This window comes from Zonotrichia leucophrys, chromosome 4 (assembly GCF_028769735.1).
Source record: "Zonotrichia leucophrys gambelii isolate GWCS_2022_RI chromosome 4, RI_Zleu_2.0, whole genome shotgun sequence".
NCBI lineage: Eukaryota > Metazoa > Chordata > Aves > Passeriformes > Passerellidae > Zonotrichia > Zonotrichia leucophrys.
In genome coordinates this window covers 69758525-69781199 of record NC_088173.1, presented here as the reverse complement: position 1 = coordinate 69781199, position 22675 = coordinate 69758525, and the positions used below count along the sequence as shown (strand labels likewise).

The 22675-nt window shown below is 51.0% G+C and overlaps 2 protein-coding genes and 1 pseudogene across 2 annotated transcripts; all 3 read left to right on the top strand.

Moving 5' to 3' along the window:
- The first annotated feature begins 2578 nt into the window (after positions 1 to 2578).
- FASTKD5 (FAST kinase domains 5) lies at positions 2579 to 10767 on the top strand. Its single transcript, XM_064712026.1, has 2 exons — positions 2579 to 2696; positions 8005 to 10767. The coding sequence occupies exon 2, from the start codon at positions 8044 to 8046 to the stop codon at positions 10417 to 10419; it is 2376 nt and encodes a 791-aa protein (XP_064568096.1). The 5' UTR covers positions 2579 to 2696; positions 8005 to 8043; the 3' UTR covers positions 10420 to 10767.
- Positions 2619 to 22128, top strand: UBOX5 (U-box domain containing 5). The gene is made up of 5 exons (XM_064712027.1): positions 2619 to 2696; positions 12697 to 12793; positions 13978 to 15154; positions 18166 to 18327; positions 21379 to 22128. Exons 2-5 carry the CDS (start codon positions 12740 to 12742, stop codon positions 21588 to 21590), a joined length of 1605 nt encoding a protein of 534 aa, XP_064568097.1. The 5' UTR covers positions 2619 to 2696; positions 12697 to 12739; the 3' UTR covers positions 21591 to 22128.
- LOC135447542 (5S ribosomal RNA) lies at positions 2894 to 3002 on the top strand (annotated as a pseudogene).
- Positions 22129 to 22675: the final 547 nt, after the last annotated feature.

Here is a 22675-nt window from a genome sequence, read left to right as displayed (position 1 = left end):
GGATGGATCCACCAAAGGGAGAAAGGAACAGAACCAGGGAGATTTTGGGGATGGATCTGCAGCCAGGAGAAGGGAGCAGGACCAGGAGGATTTGGGGGATAAATCCACAGCTGGGAGAAGGAAGCAGAACCAGGGGGATTTTGGGATGGATCCACAGCTGGGATGGGGAGTTGTGGGGGGAAACCTTCACCCTGGGTGAATCAGCACATTCCAATCCAGCTGCAGAGGTGGGGAGGCAATTCCCCTTCCCTCTCCTGGAAAAGCCACATCTCCCAGTGGAGCATCCCTGATTTCCCCAGCACGTGGCTAAAGGAATGGAACAAACTAAGAACGCACCAAATTCGTGTTGGATCCCAAATGTTGGGGGTGAGGACCCTAGGCCAAGGCCTATCCACCTTCCCTCAAGCAGGGAGGAAACGCCACATCCAAAACCTCCTGCAGGTTTTTACTCAATTCAATCCCACCCAGCTCTGCCAGCCTCACTAAAAGCAACAGATAAACATTGTTTTTCTTCAAAACCCAGCAATTCCAGCACATTTCCCCATGGCAGAGGCTTTATCAGAGAGGTCTCCTGCCCTCTGGTGACAGAGGTGAGGCAGGGATTCCATCAGTTTCCTCAGGTTTAGAGCCTGAGGTGCCATCAGCCAGCGTGGCTCTTCTCCAGAGCCCTGGGGCCTCCTGAAAATGGCATTTCCTCCTGAAAACGGCATTTCCTCCTGAAAACGGCATTTCTTCCTGGAAATGGCACTTCCTTCTGAAAACGACATTTCCTCCCTTGCCAGGGCACAAAACCTCATCTGAAGGAAGAGGTGGACAGGAAGCAAACCTGGTGGAAATATCAGGAAGGGACACAAATGCTAAGCAAGGCTCAAGGCAATATTTAAACTATTTGCCAGTGTTGAAAGCCTGCAGTTGACAGGAGAACATTTCTGGCAGCAGTGGAGCCGTGATCATTGGAAATACTCAAAATCTGTGAGGACACAGCCCTGGCCAAGGGACTGTGAGTGGCTCTGCAGGGGCAGGAGCTCAGGGCAGAGCTCCACAGCTCCAGAATCCCCCTGCTCTCTCAGTGATGGGTGTCAGCTCACACAGAGCCTCCTATACACCCCACATCAGCTTGGGGCTGGTGCCTCCCTGGTGTGAAAAACGCCAATCACTTGTTTTTAGAATTTTAAAAGTTTAATAGTAATAAAATGGTTATTAAAATAGTAATATAATTGGAGTCATAATAATTTGGACAATTAGGGTTAGGACAATATGAGACAATAGAAACAAAGAGTTACGGACAGTCCAGGTACCTCTTTCTGGGCAAAATAAGCCAAAAAAACGACCCACGTTAACAGAGGATTAACCCTTAACAGCAACAGCCTGTTGCATATTCATACACCTCATACATGATGCATAAATTCCATTCAAACACAGGATTCTGTCTGGTCAGTGTCAACTTCTTCCTGTGAACCCTGATGGCTCTTCAGGGCTGAGTAAGGCAGGAAGCCGTTCATTTCTTCTGATAATGGAGCACTAAATTCTTTTTCTCTGAAAGATTCAGGTGTCCTGTGACTGCTATCTCAGTGCAGGTAGCTCATTTCTCTCTTTAAATAAAGTATCTTACATATCACAGTTTCTATTTTAACATTTTGTTATTACCTAAAACTATATTTAACACACTACTTGAGAAAATTAATACAGCATAACTTTCTAACATAACACATATGATATTCATTTTAATATTTGCAGGAAGCTGATCATAAAATACACATTTTTCACACTGGGGACACAGAAAGGACATCCCTGGGTGTGCAGGTACCCAGCAAGTTTCTGTGTTCTGTAACCACAGCCTCACAGAGCCACTGTTGTATTTGGGTTGCCCCCAGACGAAGGAAGGAATGATGAATCTGACTCCATGCTCTCAGAAGGCTAATTTGTTACTTTATGATACTATTTTATATTAAAGAATGCTATACTAAACCACACTAAAGAATACAGAAAGGATACTTACAGAAGGCTAAAAAGATACTAATGAAAACTCATGACTCTCTCCAGAGTCTTGACACAGCTTGACACTGATTGGCCAAAGAGTGAAAACAATTCACATGAAATCAATGAAACAATCACCTGTGGGTAAACAATCTCCAAACACATTCCAAAGGAGCACAACACAGGAGAAGCAAATGAGATAAGAATTGTTTTCATTTTTCTCTGAGGCTTCTCAGTTTCCCAGGTGAAAAACCCTGGGTGAAGGGATTTTCCAGAAAATGTCAATGCCACAAGCCACACAACACTGTGGGTGGGAAGGGCCCTCAAAGACCCTCAATCCACCCCCTGCCATGGCAGGGACACCTTCCACTATCCCAGGTTGCTCCAAGCTCATCCAACCTGGCCTTGGGCACTACCAGAGCTCCAGGGACAGCCACAGCTTCTCTGGGTGGTCCGAGGGCCCGGGGGCTCAGAGCGGCCCTAGGCCTGTCATGGCGGCGCCCACAGCGCGCCACGTGACTCTGCGCTGTCACATGATCTTTCCCATCATGTGACCATGAGGGGACAGGGGGCACGCGCCGCTGGCGCCACCCGCCGGCCGCGCGCGCCCGCGCCGGGAACCGGAAGTTGCGTCACCGCTGCGCGACCGGAAGCGGCGGGAGGAGGCGAAGGGGGCAGGAGGAGGAGGCGGCGGCGGCGGCGGCGCCGGAGCGGCCCCGGTGAGTCCCGGCCCCTTCCGTGCCCATTCCCTTCCCCTGCTCATCCCCGTTCCCCGTTCCCTTCCCTTCTTCCCGAGCCGCCCCCTCAGCCGGCGGGGCCACCCGCGTCCTGCCCTGGGCTGCATGCCCCACATACCTATAGGTGTATATTTATATAGATGTATATTTATACATGTGTATATTTATATAGGTGTATTGCCCATGGCCATAGCACCCTGAGAGCGCCCGATCTCGGAAGCTAAGCAGGGTCGGGCCCGGGCAGTACTTGGATGGGAGACCGCCTGGGAGTACCGGGGGCTGTAGGCATTTGTTTTAGAGGAGCGTGTGAAGGAGCTGGGGTTGTTCAGCCTGGAGAAAAGGAGGCTCAGAGGTGCCCTCATTGCTCTCTACACCTTCCTGAAGGGAGGCTGGGGACAGGACCAGAGGACACAGCCTCAGGCTGCATCAGGGAAGGGATAGGTTGGATATTAGGAAGAAATTTTTCACCATAAGAATAATAAAGTACTGGGATGCTCTTCTTAGGGAGGTGGTGGAATCACCATCTCTGGATGTGTTTAAAAAAGCCTGGCCATGGCACTTGGGGCTGTAGTCTGGGTGAGGTGTGAGGGCATGGGTTGGACTGGATGATCTGAGAGGTCTCTTCCAACCTCATTACTCTGATGTGTGTATGTGTACATCTGTGTGTGTATGTTTGTGTGTTGTGTGTGTGTTTGTGTGTTATGTGTCTGTAGCTGCAGCCATAGGGGTGAATAATGGGGCTGGGGCTTCCAGCCTTGCCCTGGGAGAAGGGAATTGCATAAAAATGCTCCAGGGCTGGAGCCCCTCTGCTCTGAGGCCAGGCTGGGAGAGCTGGGGGTGCTCACCTGGAGAGGGGAAAGCTCCAGGGGGGAGCTCAGAGCCCCTTGCAGGGCCTGAAGGGGCTCCAGGAGAGCTGGAGAGGGACTGGGGACAAGGCATGGAGGGACAGGACACAGGGAATGGCTTCAGACTGAAAAGGGGGAGATTTGATTAGGATATTGGGAATTAGGAATTGTTCCTCGGGAGGGTGAGGAGCCCTGGCACAGGTGCCCAGAGCAGCTGTGGCTGCCCCTGGATCCCTGGCAGTGCCCAAGGCCAGGCTGGGTGAGGCAGTGGGAGGTGTCCCTGGCCATGGCAGGGGGGTGGAATGAGATGATCTCTAAATCCCTTCCCGCCCAAACCATTCTGTAATCTCAGAAGAGAAGGAAAAAGCACAAACAACCCAAAAAGTGACAATTCTGTGCCCTGACATCACAACCTTTTGGGGAAAATAAAATCCCTTTTGTGCTGCCCCCCTCTCCAGCCCAGCCCAGGAGTTCACTCAGGCTCTTGGCCAAAAGGAGCTGCTTTATCCCCAGCATTCATCCCCTGTTCACTCCTCACACATCCTGAGGAGCTTCCCTCTGGAAGCACAGGCTTCCAAAAGCCCCTCAGAGTGTTCCAGAAGCCCTGACAGCATTTTTGGGATGCACCAACCCCCCATTGCACAGGGCTGAGCCCCTGGCTGGGGGCCATTCCCCTGGGAATGTTCTTTTCCAGCTGTGACACCCAAACATGGTGTTCCCATGCCTGAGCAGCTCCTCCAGGGGCATTCCCAGCCTGCTGGGCCCAGCTCCAGAATTCCCTGGGCTCCTTGGGGCTGCTGGAGGGGAAAATTCTGCACAGACCTGCCCAGAGCTGGGGAGGAGTTGGGATGTGAGGTGGGAGGAGGAAGGAAAGGAAGGAATACACATTCCTAAATACAACCAAATTGTAAACCTAATTACCCATAAAAAACCACTTTCCACTCAAACCCTAAACAGCAACGAACCTTTACCCAAATCAAACAAAAAATCACTCATACAATAACCCTTAACCCAATCAAAACAAAACCAAATATAAAAAAATCTACTCTACAACCACCAACCATAGTTTATCCTAAAGCCTTTAACAAAAAATACCTGGGGAGACTTGAAAGCAACAAAATTTAACATTTTAAAATTTAGCTTGGACTTTAAAATTTGAAAGTCAAAGCTACAAAAATTCCAAAACCAGCTACACTCCCACAAAAAAAAATTAACAACCTATAAAAATAAAGGGAAGGGGAAGGGGAAGGGGAAGGGGAAGGGGAAGGGGAAGGGGAAGGGGAAAGGAGGAAGGAGAGGGGAAAGGAAAGGAAAGGAAAGGAAAGGAAAGGAAAGGAAAGGAAAGGAAAGGAAAGGAAAGGAAAGGAAAGGAAAGGAAAGGAAAGGAAAGGAAAGGAAAGGAAAGGAAAGGAAAGGAAAGGAAAGGAAAGGAAAGGAAAGGAAAGGAAAGGCAAGGCAAAAATGGAAAAATTGCTCAAGGTGAAAAGAGGTAAATCCATGGAAGGTGTGGGTGGAGCTGAAAGAGAAATGGGCTGGAAACTGGAAAGATCACAAAGATTTGCCCATGGAGAAACCACTTGGAGCAGCCCCATTGCCTTTGAGGGTGCCTGGAACTGTCCTGTCCCATCCCAGCCTGGCTCAGCTGTGTCTGGTCTTCTCTTTTTGGCTGGATTTGGAGCAAAGGAGGAGAGAAGCAGCCTCTGCACTGCCTGGATTCCCAAATGTGTCACAGCTCCACAGGCAGTCCCTGCAGGATATTCTTAGCAGCACATTCAGAGCCTTCCCCAGGCCTTTGATTGATTCCCTGCCTTTGAACTGGGGCTGTTGCTGCTGGGAGGGGCTCTGGGAGCAGCAGGGCTGGATTTCCTGGGAAAAGCACCTTCCACAGCAAGGAGGAGTTGGTTTATATCAATAACTCGGGTTTTGTTAGCAGAAAAATGGATAAAAATACTCATAAGTCGAATCAGATAAGGAAATCTCTGGGAAAGGCTCACCTGGATCAACCTCCTCTTGTTCAAGATGATTTTGGGAGCTTGATCCAACCTCTGTAATGGTCCAGGCTGTGTGAGGTGCTGCAGGAGAGGTTGGAGGGATTTCTCCTTCCCCAGGTAGATGCTGTCTGAGCTTTGTCCCCTGTCTCCAGCATCTGTCACCTGAGGCCACTTCAATCTGGACACCACAGCCAGGAGAGCCAGGAATGATCATTTCATCAGACATTCCTTGAGCTGAGCAGGAGAACTTTCAAATTCTTGGTTTGTGTTCCCTGTCCAGCTTCTGAGGAGGCTTTTCCATTCGCTGCCCCTCAGACAGCCAGGAAGGGGCAGAGCCTGGCAGGATTTGACTCCTCATGCTGGGATGGGATGGTCACAGCCTTGGAGCAGCTTGGGGGCTGTGGGACAGAGCCTGATCTGCTCCTGGGGCTGCCTCAGGGTGTTTGGAGATGCAGATCAGGTGCCCAGTGTGTTGTTGAGCAGCTCACAATATTTACAGATCACCCTAAAACCACATTGGCCTCTCTTGTAGCCTCCTCCTTGCATGGCTCTCCCCACAAATCCACATTTCAGTTTGCCTTTCCTTCCCCCCAGCCCAGCTGGGTTTTTCACCTCTCTGCTGGGGTGGTTTCTGCTCCAGCAGCTTCTCCTCCCTCTTGGCTGCTGTTTGCTGCCTCCAAGCTCTGCCCAAGGAGCAGAGGATGCAAAATGTCCTCATTTCTTCAGTGGCACAGAGAAGCAGTGCATGTCCCACCCCTGGACGTGTCCAAGGCCAGGTTGAGCAGGGCTTGGAGCAACCTGGGATAGTGGAAGCTGTCCCTGGATCATGGGGGATCCTTACACACCAAAACAAATCCAGTTTATGCTGCTCACACACCCCAAACCCTCCTCTTGTACCCCAAAGTGCCCTTTTTGCTGCTGCAAAACTGAGTTTGCCTGCACTGATGCCACATCTTGCTGCATCCCTGCTCAGGAAGCTGTGGATACCAGCAGAGCTCCCAGGGCTGTCCCTGAGGATTCATCTCCATTTGTGTGTGGGGAGCACAAAATGTTTTGCAGTGGGAGCATCTCTGCCAGGCTTTGCCTTTCTGATTGCCCAGCTCCATGTGGGACTGAGGGTTTTTTGGGATTTTTTTTTTGGCTGGGATAAGGATTTGAGGGAAAAACCTGACACCTGGTGCTATATTTTATTTTTTTAATCAGCATTTCAAGGGTGGTAAACAGGGCTCAGTGCAGGCTGGCAGCACCCAGCTGGACTCCCACGGATTTCTCATCCTCACCCTCCGAGCTGTAGCTGTTTCAGGCAGGAGTTAGGAAGGCACCAGCCATTTTTAAAACCTCCTGTACCCTAAAACTCTTGGAAATGCTCTCAAATCTGAAGCTCAAAGCTCTGCTCCTGGGATGTAGCATCACGGAATGATTTGTGTTACTTCTCCCCTGCTCTTCCCCCACATTTCTTCATTTCTCCAACCTCCACCTGCAGGTTCTGGGCCAGATTTCACTCTCTGCTCTGGTTCTGTGTAGGCTTTGCTCCACATTCTGTCCCCAGGTGCAAAGGGCAGTTTGGCACCCTGGATGTTTGGGCAGCTTCTCAGGTGGTGGTCAGTGATTCAGACTGACCAAAGCAGCAGAATGCTCTGTCTGAACACACAAAACCTCTTGAGCTGCAGCTCTTCTACAAAAACACATTTTCATTGTTCAGAATGAAGGAAAAGCAGCTTGGCTCTCTTAAATATGAAAAAAAAAATATTTTTTTCTTAACTTTCCTAATCTGTGCCAGGTTTCTTGTGTCTGCTGAGTAGCAGATCGTGCCTGGCTGTCTTCTACTCCAAGCCCAGCTCTCCTGGGTGCTCATCCTGAGCTGCCTTTGCATGAGGTGACATTCCATGGTGGCTTTGAGGGACCCAGCTGTCCTGACCAGTGCCACCTCCCTAAAGGATTGATTAAAAGGTGCTGCCTGTGAGGTGCAGTGTAGGACTGTGCCCTTTGCTGATGGAGTGACAAAACTATCTTTTGTCTCCTTAAAAAGCAAATAAGCTTAGAAGTTTCTCTCTTGGATTAGGTGAAAAAGGCATCTTATAGGACTTTGGGGACTTCACCTCAAACTTAGGGATAGCCAATTGGACAGGAGCCAAAAAGTCCTGCCTGAGCAATTTATTAGAAAAAGAAGAGAACAAAAGGAAATAATCACTTTTGTGAGGTGTTTTACCAGGGACAGGAGGGCCTCTTGCACCTGGATTGGTTTTTCTCTGTAAAGAGTTTTGTTATTTTGCCTTTTATTAAAACTTCTCTATTTCCAACAATGCCACAGAAGCCATCCTGCTGATTTTATGCCTTCTGAGGTGGCTGAGCTCTCTTGGGTGTGAAATAGATCTCCAAGAGCTGATGAGAGCTGGCTCAAGGAGACTCCTATTTCAGTGGAGGCCACTGACTCTCCGTCTGCCCTTTTTTCAGTACCTGGAAGCAGCTCTGAGCCCCACTAAGTTGAGACCCATGGCTACGGTGCTAATGTGCCGAAGATTGCCCAGGCTGAGCAGGGCGACGGCGATTTCCACCACGGCCAAGCGTGGGAGCAGCAAAAGCAAGAAGGAAAAGAGAGATAAACCAGGAGCAGCCAAGACTGGGACTCACTCAGGGGCCATAATCCAGCTGCTGAAGCCCCAGGACTACAGAGTGCTGTACAATCCAGCTGCCTATGCCAAAGGCAGGGCTGGCTCCCAGCAGCACGGGGACAGGGACAGCAGCCAGGCCCTGGGTGACACGTTCACCAGCCCTGGCGCTGCACAGGCTCCACAGACGTTCCCCACTGCCTCTTCCCAAGCTTTGTCACCTGGCAGGAGTGCCCTGCCCAAGTCCAGCACGCTCCTGGAGCAGAGCAGGCTGTACAAGGAGGATGGAGAGAAGGAGAAGCGGGAAGTGCACGACTCCAAGGAGGACCCGCGCACGTTCCAGAAGGGCAGGCCTGAGTACAGAGCTCTCACCTGTGACAGCGCTGAGCCAGCACAGCCCCTCCCTGCAGAGGAAGGGGACAGGATTTTACAGAGTGTGGCGGGCTGTGAGGACAGCCCTGGGCTTCTCAGGGATTATTTCCTCCAGCTGAGCCGTTTGCCGGCGGAGCGCCGCGCGGCGCTGGGGTCGGATGCCAGGTTCAGTGCCCTGTGTCACCGAGCTGTCACAGCCATCAGGCTGTTCAGCACCCCAGATCTCATCCACATTTTAAAGGCTTGCGTCCCCTTGGCCGTGCCAGCCTCCCACCCCCTGCTCAACGCGTGCGAGGCCGAGTTCTGCCGCCGGGCGTGGGACATGGGCCTGGAGCAGCTGCTGCTGGTGGCGGATTGCTGGCGCTGCCTGGACCGCAGCGTGCCCTCCTACCTGGGCATCCTGTTCAGCTATGCCAACCTGCACTGGAAGGACCTCACCCTGCCCCAGTTTGTGCAGCTCCTCTACATCGTCGGCGAAGGCCGGAGGTCGCCCGCGGACTTGGCGCAGAAGGTGGAGAGCACCATCCTGAAGCACTTGGACGCCTTCACCTTGGAGGAGCTGGGTGCCATCTGCTTGGGGCTCTTCAAATCCCTCAGTGGGATTTCTGAGCACGTCATGAGGAGGATTGCAGACAGGGTGGCCCTGCAGATGGAGGACATGAGCACCTACGCCTTGGTGAACGTGCTCAAGATGCTGCGCTACACGCGCATGGACCACCTGCCCCTGATGAGGGAGCTGGGCAGGGTGATTCCTGCTCGGATCCCTGCCACAAACATCCAGGGCATCATGCACATCACTCTCACCTACTCATCCCTGCACTTCTTTGATGAGGATGTTTTGGCTGCTGTTGCCACCTCGTTGCCTTCCAAGGTGTCCTACTGCCGGAGCAAGGACGCTGCCAAATTCCTGTGGTCGTTTGGGTGCCTGGACTATGAACCTCCCAACGAGGAGGAGTTTTACTCCAGCCTGATAAAGCAATTGCATGCAAAACTCCATGAGTTTAGCAAGTTTCCAGAGCATCTCCTTACTGCTCTGCTTGGCCTGGCTTTTGTCAAACGCTTCCCAGAGGAGCTGATAGACTTTGCTTTGAGGGAGGAGTTTGTCCAGAAAACCAGAGGTAGCAAATATGAGCTCAACAAGGACCTGTTCACCCTTGGTAAGAGCGTTGAAATCGAGTGCCCCACCTACCAAGGCAGCCACCTCACACCTCAGCTTTGTCAGGAGTTCTCTGAGATGGTCTCAAGCTTTGCAGAGAGGGAAATCTACGTCAGGCCTGAAATTGTGGAAGCCACATGCCTCCTGGAGAGCATGTTGGGAGGCCCTGAGTATGTGAAGAACCACATGATCCTGCCCCACACCAGGTCCAGCGACCTGGAGGTGCGCTTGTCCACGGATGGACGTCCCATCCCTTTCAACTTCAAGGCTCCTGTGGCAACCAAGAAGCTGAGAGACATGGGAGTTAATCTGACAGATGATTTAATGTCTCAGCTCATACAGGGGAGAGCTCATAACCAGAGTCCCACAGAGGTGGGGAATGAATCCAGGATTCCCAGCCAGGAGAGAGGGGACACAACAGTCACAACATATATGGGTGGAGCTCTTCCTGCAGGTGCCCCATCCCAGGCTGAGCCTAAAGCAGGGCTCTGGCAGCCTGGGGAGGTGAGGCTGGCACTGCAGGTGTCCAACAGGAACCACTTCTGCTACGGCTCCAGGCGGCTGCTGGGGCTGCACTGCCTGAAGCGGCGGCAGCTGCGGCTGCTGGGCTACGCCGTGGTGGAGCTTCCCTTCTGGGAGTGGTTCCCGCTGCTCCGGCGCACGCGCTCCGAGAAGCTCAGCTACCTCCACTACAAAGTCTTCAGCCCAGCGCTGCTCACCAGGGCTGCCTAGTGGGGGAAAAGAGCCTCCCAGTGCATCATTCCTGGGTGCTGGATAAAATGGTCTCAGTTGCTCTGTGAGGCCATTTCTGCTCTGGTGATATCTGTACTTCCCATACTCTCCCATGCTCAGCTACCTCCACTACAAAGTCTTCAGCCCAGCACTGCTCACCAGGGCTGCCTAGTGGGGGAAAAGAGCCTCCCAGTGCATCATTCCTGGGTACTGGATAAAATGGTCTCTGAGTGGTGGCTCAGTTGTGTTCTGTGTGGCCATTTCTGCTCTGTACTTCCCGTGCTGTCCTTTTGTACCTGGATCCTCAAATGCTTCCACCACAAATAAAAGCTCCTGATGATTCCTTTTGCTCTGTGGTTGCTTCTTTCACCACCCTAAATGAGAGTGGTTGGATTTGGGGCTGGGATATTTAGTCATGAGGCTGAGCTGGGTGCCAGGAGCACACACAGAGCTGTTTCCTCGTGTTTCCATCCCCATGGGGCTGGGGCTGGGTTTCTCCTTTAGGATGGAATGTGGATACTGAGTGGGACTGAGGCTTGGGGTGCTCTGACCTCAGGACATTCATTTCATATTCCAAGGACTTTATTTGATGTCCACAATGCAGCAGCTCCATAGTCCCACACAGGACACCAGGAAGAGTTGTGGTGACAAACCCCAGACAGTCTGGTTTAAAATTCCTTGTCCAAAACCACTGAGGATTTTTTTCAGGTCTGTGTTTCACTGCCTCAGTCCAAAGATCTTTGTTCACCTTAGGGAAGGCACACACTGAAGAGAGAGAGAAAAAAAACCCAGCCATGGGTAAAAGCAACTCAGTGACTCAACTTTAGCCATGAGATTTGTAGCAAAGTCTTTCAGCAGAAGGGAGTGCAGTGAAAACATAGAAGAAAATATGAAGCAAATAAATAATTTTCTTACTGAGGTATTGAGACTGGAAAAATTAACCTAAATCTCTCAAGGTAACAAACAAGAAGAATCCTATAAAATACCATACAGAGCTCCTCATGTTGCAGTTTCAGCCCAGGAAAGAGAGGAGAGGTAGAACAGGGGGAGAATCTTGAGTTTTCCCAAGGAAGGGAGCAAGCAGAGTTCGTTTGCCACTTTTCATAACACCACTGCTGAGGGCCAAGTGAATTTTCCAGTTTTGGCTCAAAATGAGGCCAAAAGAGCAGTTTTGAGGCACAGCCTGTAGTTGAATTGTCAGTCTCCTACAAGATGTGAGTGCCAAAGTCAGACCAGGTTAAACAGTTCCCCACTGGCAGCCCAGTTCTGGAAACCTCTCAGAAAACCAGGAAGGTAATGTTGGAGGAGAATTGGTGTGTGCTTGTCCTGCTCCTTGAGGAGCTGGAATTGCTCCTGATGGCTGCCAGACCAAATTTTGGGATAGAAGTGCCTATTCCTTATGTAAAGTTCCCACCTGCTTCATTTTCAAGGCACTGTAACCAAGCCCTGCTCCCTGCAGGTGTCAATTCCATGTTGGGTTGGGTATTTTTTTTGGATTTGTGCTTTGAATTCCACCTTTCTCCTTGCAGATGCAGCACAGGGAGCTCGTTAACTCTGCCCCCAGAAGGCCAATTTGATTTGGGCTGAACCAAGAGATCAGTGGGAAATCATTAAAGAGCTGCTTGTTCTTGAAGGAGGCAGCGAGTCCCTGATTTGCAAGGTTGCCCAGGGCAGTGACATTTTAAAGCTGGGGTTAACATGAGGTTAAAGCTCTCACCTCCCAGATAATTTCATTCTTAAAAGGGATCTGAGACAGCCAATTCCAGTCACTTTTTTTTTCAATGGGAAAGGAGGTGTGTTCAGTTTCTTTAATGAATGCTGGCAGCAGGATTTGGTGTTGACATCTCCCTCAGAGCTATTCCATGCCCTCTGCTCCCTTGGAGTTATTTAACACCAATTATTAATATTTGTGATTAATCTTGACTCACTGTGACAGCCTCCTGTGCTCTGCTGGTGTTTTCTACACCTACAGAACTCCTGCATCTTTGATAAACCTTCAGGTCTAATTGCTGGTCTGTTCATAGGTGGTTTTAGTTAAAATAGCCATTTGCTTTTTGCTTTTTCTCCCCAGGTTCACTAATTAATATTAATGTGATTTTTTCCCCTCAATCTCATCTCTCCACCACATTCATTTGGGTTTATATTGGCTTCACCTCCTGGACTCAGATCTGAGCTGCATTTTAGGAAGTCCCAAGCCTGTAACTCACCCAAAACACAAGATCCTTTCACTGCTCATGGATATTCACTTCCTTTATTTTTAATTTCTTTTTTTCCAAGCTGACTCTGATGCTCAGCAAGTGACCTCTCTCCAGCTGCCAAGATGGTAATAAACGTCTGTCTCCCACAGTTCAAGCCAAGAATTCACTGCAACAAGGTAAAACAGTGAGGAGGGGGTTTGGGGGAGTGGGAGGGATGCAGGGATTAAATGGAATTATCCTGGGGGGAGCTGGTTCACTGCTCCTCTGGGATAATCAGCATCACTGCTCTGATGTGGCACACACTAAATACTGGAGGGAAAAGCCCCAATTTTGCAGGATCTCCTAACCAGACATCTTGCTGTGCTTCCAGGTGTAAGTTCTTTGACTTGAGATCCCTCTTCCCTGCAATATTCCAGCTTTCCCTCTGCCCATTGGAACTCACAGCTCTTGATAATGTTAAATTATCAATTAATGTTACATTGTGAAATGATAACTCGGTGAAGTTACTTTCCAAGTAGTTCTGGTTTCACTCAGCACATCAGAATCTCTTTAAAAAACTCAGCTTTCATTCAAATCTGGTTTTTAGTTGTAAGTTTGCCCACCAAAATCCAGGACAGCCTTAGCTGTGTAAATACTGTGCTGCTGGAATTTGTTGTGGAGAGACCCAGCCATGTCACAGAGGTTTGGTGTGATTGTCATGATCAAGACCATGTTAAACAGGTAGAATAAATAGATTTTCCTCATTTTTATTTGTCCATTTAGCAAATGCAGCAGATTTCTCAGGGCCTGGGGCATCCAGGAGAGGGAATGGATTGAACCAGGCTGCCCAGGATCAGAGCAAGGGTGGGATGGGATGTTCCAAACCAGACCCAGCCTGGATTGATGGATCTCCCTCAGGGATGGCTGGGGTGGCTCCCAGAGGCTGATTAACATCCAGAGTTCCTCTGGGACCCTGTAACTGTGATTCCAAGTGCATTTCCACATGGATAAGTAGGCACAAAGGAAATCAGGAGACTCCCACCTGAAAAGGGAGACTGGAAAAGGAGACACGCTCATCCTCTGCTCCCAGCCACCCTCTCCTCCTTGATTTATTTCACTGACCCAGCCAAAACCACAAATTATCCCTAATTTTCCACTCTTCCAGCAGTGAAGTCAGGTCTGCCCATGGACACAGAGGGGATGGAGGAGGGGGGGAGTGGAAGGAGTGGTGGATCTGCTCTACCTTACAGCAGGGTCTGAGCTGCACAGAAACCTCAGCCTTGGCTCCTGGTTGATGTCATCCTGAGAATCTCTGGAAGTGAAATTGCCTTCCTTGTGTTTCCTTGCTCCACCCTGACCCCAGTTTTGGTCTGGCACACAGATCTCTGCCGATGGCTACGAGGTGGAGAACCTGATCTCCGAGGACCTGGCCAGGAGGAACCGCGGCTTCCGCAGCGAGTACTTCATCAAACCCCCGGTGCACGTCACCATCTCCTTCCCCTTCAACGTGGAGATCTGCAGGATCAACATTGACATCTCCTCTGGGGGCTACCAGACCTTCTCTGGCCTGGAAATTTACACCTCTACCTCATGCAACAAAACCTCTTGGCAGAGCCCTGAGGGGCAGTGCTCAGGTCTGGCCGGGCAGCCTGTGTCGGACAAGGACACCTTCACCCTGGTGGGCAAAGCTGTCTTAAAAAATCAGAGCAAAGTGACTTTTGGCCACAGAGGCTTCAAGCCAAGGCCTCCCTTCCATCAGATGGAAAATGTCTTCTCCTACCCCGGCTCGGTGTCCCAGGATCTCTGGAACAAAGGGCCGGCCTCGCTCAGCAACGTGTCCCACCTCAAAATCTGCATCACCCACGTGGCCGGGGGCGGCCTGCCCAGCATCAAGAGGCTGGAGGTGTGGGGACAGCCTGCCAAGTCCTGCCCACAGGAGGTCATCGAGGGTGTCTTCCAGGTGGCCTCCCAGTTCCTGGCGCAGGACGTGGGCAGCCTCAAGCCGGAGCTCTGGACGCCGATGGAGAGCGACTGCGTCCCCTTCAGTGCCAACGAGCAGCAGACCCTGCACAAGCTGGTGGACGTTGTCCAAGACATCCCTGAAGAATTCCTGGACCCCATCACCCTGGAGATCATGACTTTACCCATGCTCCTGCCCTCTGGGAAGGTGATTGACCAGAGCACCCTGGAGAAGTGCAACCGCAGCGAGGCGTCCTGGGGCCGCGTCCCCAGCGATCCCTTCACGGGCGTGGCCTTCAGCCAGCACTCCCAGCCCCTACCTCACCCCACCCTCAAGGCCAGGATAGACCACTTCCTGCTGCAGCACAGCATCCCTGGCACCAACCTGCTGGGCAGGGCTCACTCCTCGGAGAGCCTGGTGCCCTCCTCCATCACCATGTCTTCTCTGAAAAGGAAAATGGACTGCATGGATCAGGGCTCCCTGCAGCCACCCTATTTTTCTGCTACAAACTTACTTGTCACTTCTACCTCAGAGAACAGTGCTAAAAAAATGAAAACTGACAGTGATTCCCACTTGATCCAGATGGACTGTTCCACAGGTATCATGGCTCCCCAGGTCACCTCTGTTCCCTGGGTGTTGGGACAGCCCCAGGCTGGGGTTTCAAACCTGGACAAATCCAGTGCCAAATTCCCATCTAGAAAGTTCTAGTTCTCTAGAAAACTTCCAGGCTGGGTTTGGCTGATGGAGCTGGGTCATTTCATCCACCTCCCATGTTCTTGTTCAGTGTTTCACAGCCCTTGTTTGCTCAGGTCACCCTGTTCCCCTTTTAGTTTGGATTTCCTTTCTCTTCCTTCCATGTGGAGACAATATTTTCCTCACCATCATGGTTTGAAGTTTCTTTATCCAGGGGGATTTATTGGGTCCTGCAAAAAAAGGAAAAGAAATGTCTGGTGGTGCAGTGGTGATGGCACAGGGAATCCTGGCTTATCATTAGGGATGGGAAAAACAGGGATGGGACACAGAACAAGCCACAGCAAGGGAATGGAGGGACAGCTCAGCCTGGGAGAGACTTGCACAGAATTTGTGGGTGGTTAAAGCAGAAAATCTGCTAGAGGCTAAAACAGACAAGAAATGTGACTTGTGGCTGCAGGGGAAGGGATGCTGCTTTCCCTTCATCCATCCTTTCCTCAATGGTGCTGGGAATGCAAAATGTCCTGCAGATCTGGAGGCAGGGAGGCTCAGGAGGGACCTTGTTGTTGTCAAAAACTCCCTGGGGCCAGGTGGAGGTCGGGCTCTGCTCCCAGGGATCAGGGACAGGAGGGAACAGGGGTTGCACCAGGGGAGGGTTTGGTTGGATATTGGGAACAATTCCTTCACAGAAAGGGTTGTCCAGCCCTGGCACAGCTGCCCAGGGCAGGGGTGGAGTTCCCACCCCTGGAGGGATTTAAAAGCCATGAGGATGTGGCACCTGGGGACACAGGGTGTAAATCCAGGTGTGGGCATTGCATGGTTGGCTCTCTGGGCAGGTAAGCTCAGTCTCCTGCTCTGCTCTAACCCAGTGTGGTCTGTGACATGTCAAAAGGTGACCCAGAGCTGCTGGCACCTGTCACTGCCTTCACCTTTCTCCAAATCTGCCCAAAACCATTTTGAGGCCAAAGCTTAGGTGGCCGTTTGATTTTAAATCAATTCTTCACTTGAAAATAATTGATGTTGGCTGGTACCAGGAAGAGTAGGGAGAAGTCAGACTGCACCTTTCTGCTCTGATCCCTCAGCCTAGAGCTCATTCCCTGCTTTAGGAGGAATCTCTGGTTGTTTTGGCTGTGACAGCTCCCACCAGGATGTGCCCCAGCCCCACGGAAGCAGGAGCTGCCCTGTGGGTCCTGGAGCTCCCGGGGCAGCCGTGTCCATACATAAACAAAAGCAGAGTGCTCAGCCCATGGAGCTCATGCTTCTGTGGATCATCAGCCTTGATTGGTGGAGGAAATGTGCAGCACCAATTGTGAGCTCTTCCTCTGGGAGCCGCATTTAACAGAATTAATGATGCAGACAACGTTCTCTTAATGCTTCATCTTAATTAACGCCGTCGGTGCTGCACAGGGCAGCCCTGCAGGGAGGGTCCAGCCCTGGCCCTGTGGCTCACAACTGGGACAGAGAGGGAAAAACAAGTCCCACAGATTTATTAATGGTTTAAATGTTCTCTGTGAGCTGCATGGAGCAAGGCTGGGAGCTCTGGGGTGGGATCCTCAGGAGCCAGCTGAGGGATTTCAGGGAAAAACATCTTCCTGGGGTATTTGGAGTTTGGCCCTTTTTCAGTCCTTCAGACTTCTAGAGCTCCATGGGAGGAGGGTGCAGCCAGGTGGGGGTCAGGCTCTGTTCCCAGGGAACGAGAGGAAATGGCCTCAGGGTGTGCCAGGAGAGGTTTAGGGTGGTATTAGGGAAAATCCCTTCATGGAAAGGGTTCTCCAGCCCTGGCACAGGCTGCCCATCCTGAAGGTATTTAAAAGCCATGGATGTGGCACTTGGGGACATGATTTAGTGGTGGACTCCATGATCTTGGAAGACTTTTCCAACCTAAATGATTCTGGTCCTGTATAAGTTGGCTCTGGGACACCACATGGATGGTGGTGATCCATAGGGCATTCCACCTCCAGGACCCAGAGGAGATGAGGCACTGCCCCCCAAATCCCAGCCCCTTGGTGGGGAGAAGACACCTCTCAACAAAACAAGTGGCAGGGCTCCTAAAATCCTCCAAGCTTCAGAGCCAGGGCAGTGTTTGCATCACACATTCTTTTTCCCAGCATCTGCTTCTCCATCTTTTTCTTGCAGACCTGGTCCATGTTTCCCTTTGCAGACCTGATTTCTCTGTGTTCCTTTTGTAGATCTGGTCTCCATTTCCCCTTGCAGACCTTCTGTTTCCCTTTGCACACCTGGTCCTTGTGTTTCCCTTTGCACACCTGGTCTCTCTGTTCCCTTTGCACACCTGATCTCTATTTCCCTTTGCAGACCTGGTGGTTGTGTTCCCTTTCCAGACCTGGTTTCTCTGTTTTCCTTTGCAGACCTACTTTCTGTTTCCTTTTGCAGATTTTGTCTGTGTTTTCCTTTGCAGACTTTGTCTCTATTTCCCCTTGCACACCTGGTCCCTGTTTCCCTTTGCACACCTGGTTTCTCTGCTCCCTTTGCACACCTGGTTTCTCTGTGTTCCCTTTGCAGATTTGCTCTCTGTGTTCCCTTTGCACACCTGGTTTCTCTGTTTCCCATTGCAGATTTTTTCTCTTTCCTTTTGCAAACCTGGTTTCTCTGTATTCCTTTTGCACACCTGGTTTCTGTGTTTCCCTTTGCACACCTGGTTTCTTTATTTCCCTTTGCACACCTGGTTTCTCTGTTTCCCTTTGCACTCCTGGTTTTGCCATTTCCCTTTGCAGACTTGGTGTTTGAGTTTCCCTTTGCAGATTTTGTCTCTATCTCCCTTTGCACACCTGGTTTCTCTGTGTTCCCTTTGCACACCTGGTTTCTTATCTCCTTTGCACACCTGGTTTCTGTTCCCTTTGCATTCCTTTCCCTTGCACACTGATTCTCTGTTTCCTTGCACACGATTCTGTTTCCTTGCAGAGCTGGTGTCCCACGAGCAGAAGCTGTCAGAGAGCCTGGACTCTGCCCTGACCTCTGCCCTCAGCTCCATGCCCTCCTTCACGGCCAAGCTGATGAAGAGCCAGCAGCAGGCTCCAGGAGAGGGGGGCTGCAGCACGTCCTGGAGCCTGGGCACAGCCCTTGGTGAGCAGCAGGCACCTCTGGAGCACCTTTGGGAGCTGGGGCTGGGATAACAGGGAGTGTTGTTCACACCCCAGACTATGATATATTCCATATAAAAATATTGCATTGTCTCCCAGCAACCTTTGCTTCCCAATCCTTGCCTGTGTCTCAGCAGTTTTGCTGTTTTATTCCCCCTGAGGCAGCCCAGGCCTTGCTGACCCCACAAGGTGAGGGATGTTGTCCATGCCCAGGGTCAGAGCAGGCTGTGGCAGCAGTGCTGTGATGTTCCTGTGTTCTTGGCTGTCCCAGGATGACCTGGGGTGGACACAGTGCTCAGTTCAGACTTTCTCAGAGCTCTGCATTTTGGGCTGAGAGGTTCAGTGGTGCCTGTGAGCTGTGTGGAGCAGGCTGGGGAGCTGCCACGTGGGTGGAGAATGAGTCTGGTGTGGGGATGCTGCAGGAGAGCTGTAAATCCAGCAAATGCTGCAGCCTTGCAGTGCTTCAGAGGGAGGGAGAGTCACTTTTTATACAGAGTGGGCAAGGGGGAATGTTTGTGAACTAAAAGAGCAGGGTGAGATGGGATATTGGGAAGGAATTCCTCCCTGTGAGGGTGCTGAGCCCTGGCACAGGGTGCCCAGAGCAGCTGTGGCTGCCCCTGCATCTCTGGCAGTGCCCAAGGCCAGGCTGGACAGGGCTTGGAGCACCCTGGGATGGTGGGAGCTGTCCCTGCCCATGGAATGGGATGGGTTTTATGACCCTTTCCAACCCAAACCATTCCATGACTGTTTTAAGCACCGTGTGACATCCACCCTTAGCAGGAGCAGGTCACTGCAGCAGCAGCAGCATCCCAGGCCAGCCAGCTCTGTGTGTGTGCCCAGAATGCCACCAGGATTGAATGCCACCATCCAGGCTGCCTCACCCACCCAGCTGCTGCCCAGCCACCCATCCAGCTGTGCCTGCATTCCCAGAATTATTCCTTTGGGGTGCAGGGGAGCTCTGGACCTTCAGCTGTCCTGGCTTCTCTTCCCCTGGGTGAGGCTCTGCTGCCCATGGCTGAGGAGGGGCTTCAGAGGGACCCTGGGAAGGGCTCTGTCTGTCTGTCTGTCCATCTCCCTGTGCCTGTTTTTCCCTCTCTCCCCCTCCCCAAGCAGCTTGTGCTGTTTCACAGTGACATTCAGCTTTCTGCTGCTGTTTGAGAGCTGAGCTGGGTGCTGTGTGACAGGAATGCAAAGCGACCCCTCAGCTGTTCCCCCTGGGAATGGCTGTGCAGGAGCTGCAGGGAGGGTGATTTAATCTCAATAAAAGTGAAAAGCCCTTTTTTACAGTCATCTGTCCTCAATTAAAAGCCTGATGGTGCCAGTGCTGATGTGACCCTTCCCTTTCTGAGCACACCCTGCCCTGCAAGCTGGACCTTTCCCTTTCCTGGTGGCGATGGCAGCAGAGTGGCACAGTCCTGAGTCACAGCTGTGCCCTGAGCCTGCTGGGCTGGGGCACAGCCTGGGCCTCTCACCCTCCCTGCCTCAGCCACTCCTCCTGTCCCTCTGTTCCAGCTGGGCCAGGGCAGGTTCAGGGCCAGACTTTGGAAAGGGCTGCCCAGGGAGGTGCTGGAACCACCAGGAAAGCCTGGACATGGTGCTGTTGGTTCACTCAGTAATGTCTGAAATTTCTTCCAACCTGCTCTGATTCTGATTCTAATTCTGTGATTTTCCAACCTGCTCTGATTCCGATTCTGTGTTTTTCCAACCTATTCTGATTCTGTGATTTTCCAGCCTGCTCTGATTCTGATTCTGATTCTAATTCTGATTCTGTGATTTTCCAACCTGCTGTGATTCTGATTCTAATTCTGTGATTTTCCAACCTATTCTAATTCTGATTCTGTGATTTTCCAACCTACTCTGATTCTGTTTCTGTGATTTTCCAGTCTGATTCTGATTCGGATTCTGTGATTTTCCAAACTATTCTGATTCTGATTCGTTGATTTTCCAACCTGCTCTGATTCTGATTCTAATTCTGTGATTTTCCAACCTATTCTAATTCTGATTTTGTGATTTTCCAACCTACTCTGATTCTGTTTCTGTGATTTTCCAATCTGATTCTGATTCTGTGATTTTCTATCCTCCTCTGATTCTGATTCTGTGATTTTTAGAACCTGCACTGATTCTGATTCTATGATTTTCCAGCCTGCTGAGATTCTGATTCTGAGATTTTCCAAATGATTCTGATTCTGATTCTGTGATTTTTAGAACCTGCACTGATTCTGATTCTATGATTTTCCAACCTGCTGAGATTCTGATTCTGAGATTTTCCAAATGATTCTGATTCTGTGATTCTTTTATTTTCCAACCTGCTCTGATTCTGATTCTGAGATTTTCCAAATTATTCTGATTCTGAGATTGTTCAACCCTGTTCTTATGCTGATTCTGTGATTTTCCAGCCTGCTGTGATTCGGATTCTGTGATTTTCCAACCTGCCCTGATTCTGATTCTAATTCTGATTCTATGATTTTCCAGTCTGCTCTGATTCTCTGATTTTCCAACTTGCTCTGATTCTGTGATTTTCCAACCTGCTGAGATTTTGATTCTGAGATTTTCCAACCTGTTCTGATTCTGTGATTTTTCCAGCCTGCTCTGAATCTGATTCTGATTCTGTGATTTTCCAGCCTGCTTTGATTCTGATTCTGTGATTTTCTAACCTCCTCTGATTCTGATTCTGACTCTGATTCTGTGATGTTCCAACCTGATCTGATTCTCATTCTATGATTTTCCAACCTGCTGGACTCTGATTCTATGATTTTCCAACCTGCTCTGATTCTGATTTTTCCAACCTGCTGAGATTCTGATTCTGTGTTTCTGTGATTTTCCAACCTGCTCTGATTCTGATTCTGATTCTTTTCCAACCTGCTGAGATTCTGAATCTGTGTTTCTGTGATTTTCCAACCTGCTCTGATTCTGATTTTTCCAACCTGCTGAGATTCTGAATCTGTGTTTCTGTGATTTTCCAACCTGCTCTGATTCTGATTCTGATTATTTTCCAACCTGCTCTGATCCTGATTCTGTGTTTGTGGCCTTGCAGAGCACGGCAGGAGCAGCCAGAGCCCGGGATGTTCCTCCTGCGGCAAATCCTTCTCGTGTTACTTCAAGGCGGAGCCCGTGTACCAGCTCCCCTGCGGGCACCTGCTGTGCCGGCCGTGCCTGGCCGAGCCGCGGGCCCCGGCCTCCCCCATCGTCTGCGGGAGCTGCAGGAGGGCAGCGGCCTCTCAGGACGTCAGGAGGGTGCATTTCTGAGCCCGGCAGGACGGGGAGGAGCCGCTGCTGTGCCCCGCGTCCACAGGGAGCCGCAGAGAGCAGAGAGAGCACACAGGACTCGCTCCAGTGGGGGTCTGGGGAGCCCGAGGATGACAAAAGCCATAGCTTCTTTATCAAGGAATCTGTATTTGTGCAGGACTGGTCTGCAGCACTGCCCCGGGGCTCAGAGGTTTAGCACAGGTGCCTTTTGGACCAGCTCAGCTTCCCCCCCTCACATCACACCGCGAGTTCGCGCCACGTTTGACCAGCAGCCAGCCCGGTTGTGGAGCAGGTAAAAGCCCTTGTGAGTGACAGCACACACAAATTCCCTCCTCTGACCTCCTCCCCTCGCCCACCTGGCTCTCCCATCCTGGAATGGGCCGTGGCTGGGGTGGGAGGAGCTGGCAGTGATCCCCCCCTGCTCATCAGACTCTTGTAGAAAAGCCATCCCATCCCACCCTCTCGGTTTATGTGTGTGAGCAGCCCAGCTCCTGGCTGGCTGATAGACATTTAAGCCTTAATAAAATGTTTAAAGTCAGGTTCTGTCTCTCTCTCTCTGGCTGCTAATTGGTTTCATCCTGAGGCTTAATGGTGTCATGGAGTGAATCTGTTGGCAGAGGAGGAAATAGGCTGGGAAAAGCCAAACCAGCCCTGAGGAGCTGCAGGCAGGGGGTGTCAGAGGGGTTGTGACAGCAGCTTCATCACAGGGATGAGACTCAGACACCTGAACCCATGGGGGCTTCAGAGAGAAAAGAGCCAGACAAGAAAACAACTTGGATATGTTCTGTTCTGGCTATGCTGGGGTAAGGTGACATCAAAGTTTGTCACCTCCACAACCCCCTGCTGGTGCCACTTCATTGATGTGCTGGGCCATAACAGCCTCCAGCTGGCTCAGCTCGCCTTGCTCACACCTTTCTTTGCTCTCAAGAGGCACCTGAGCAGAGTTGTGGTGTTGGCAAGGAGCTGCTCATGCCCTGGAGCCCAACTTTGTGCTGATCCTGACCCTGTCTGCATCAGCAGGACTTCACAGCCCTGCAAAAATAGAAAATCACATTTCTTAAAATAATAAACACTTAGGAAATAGG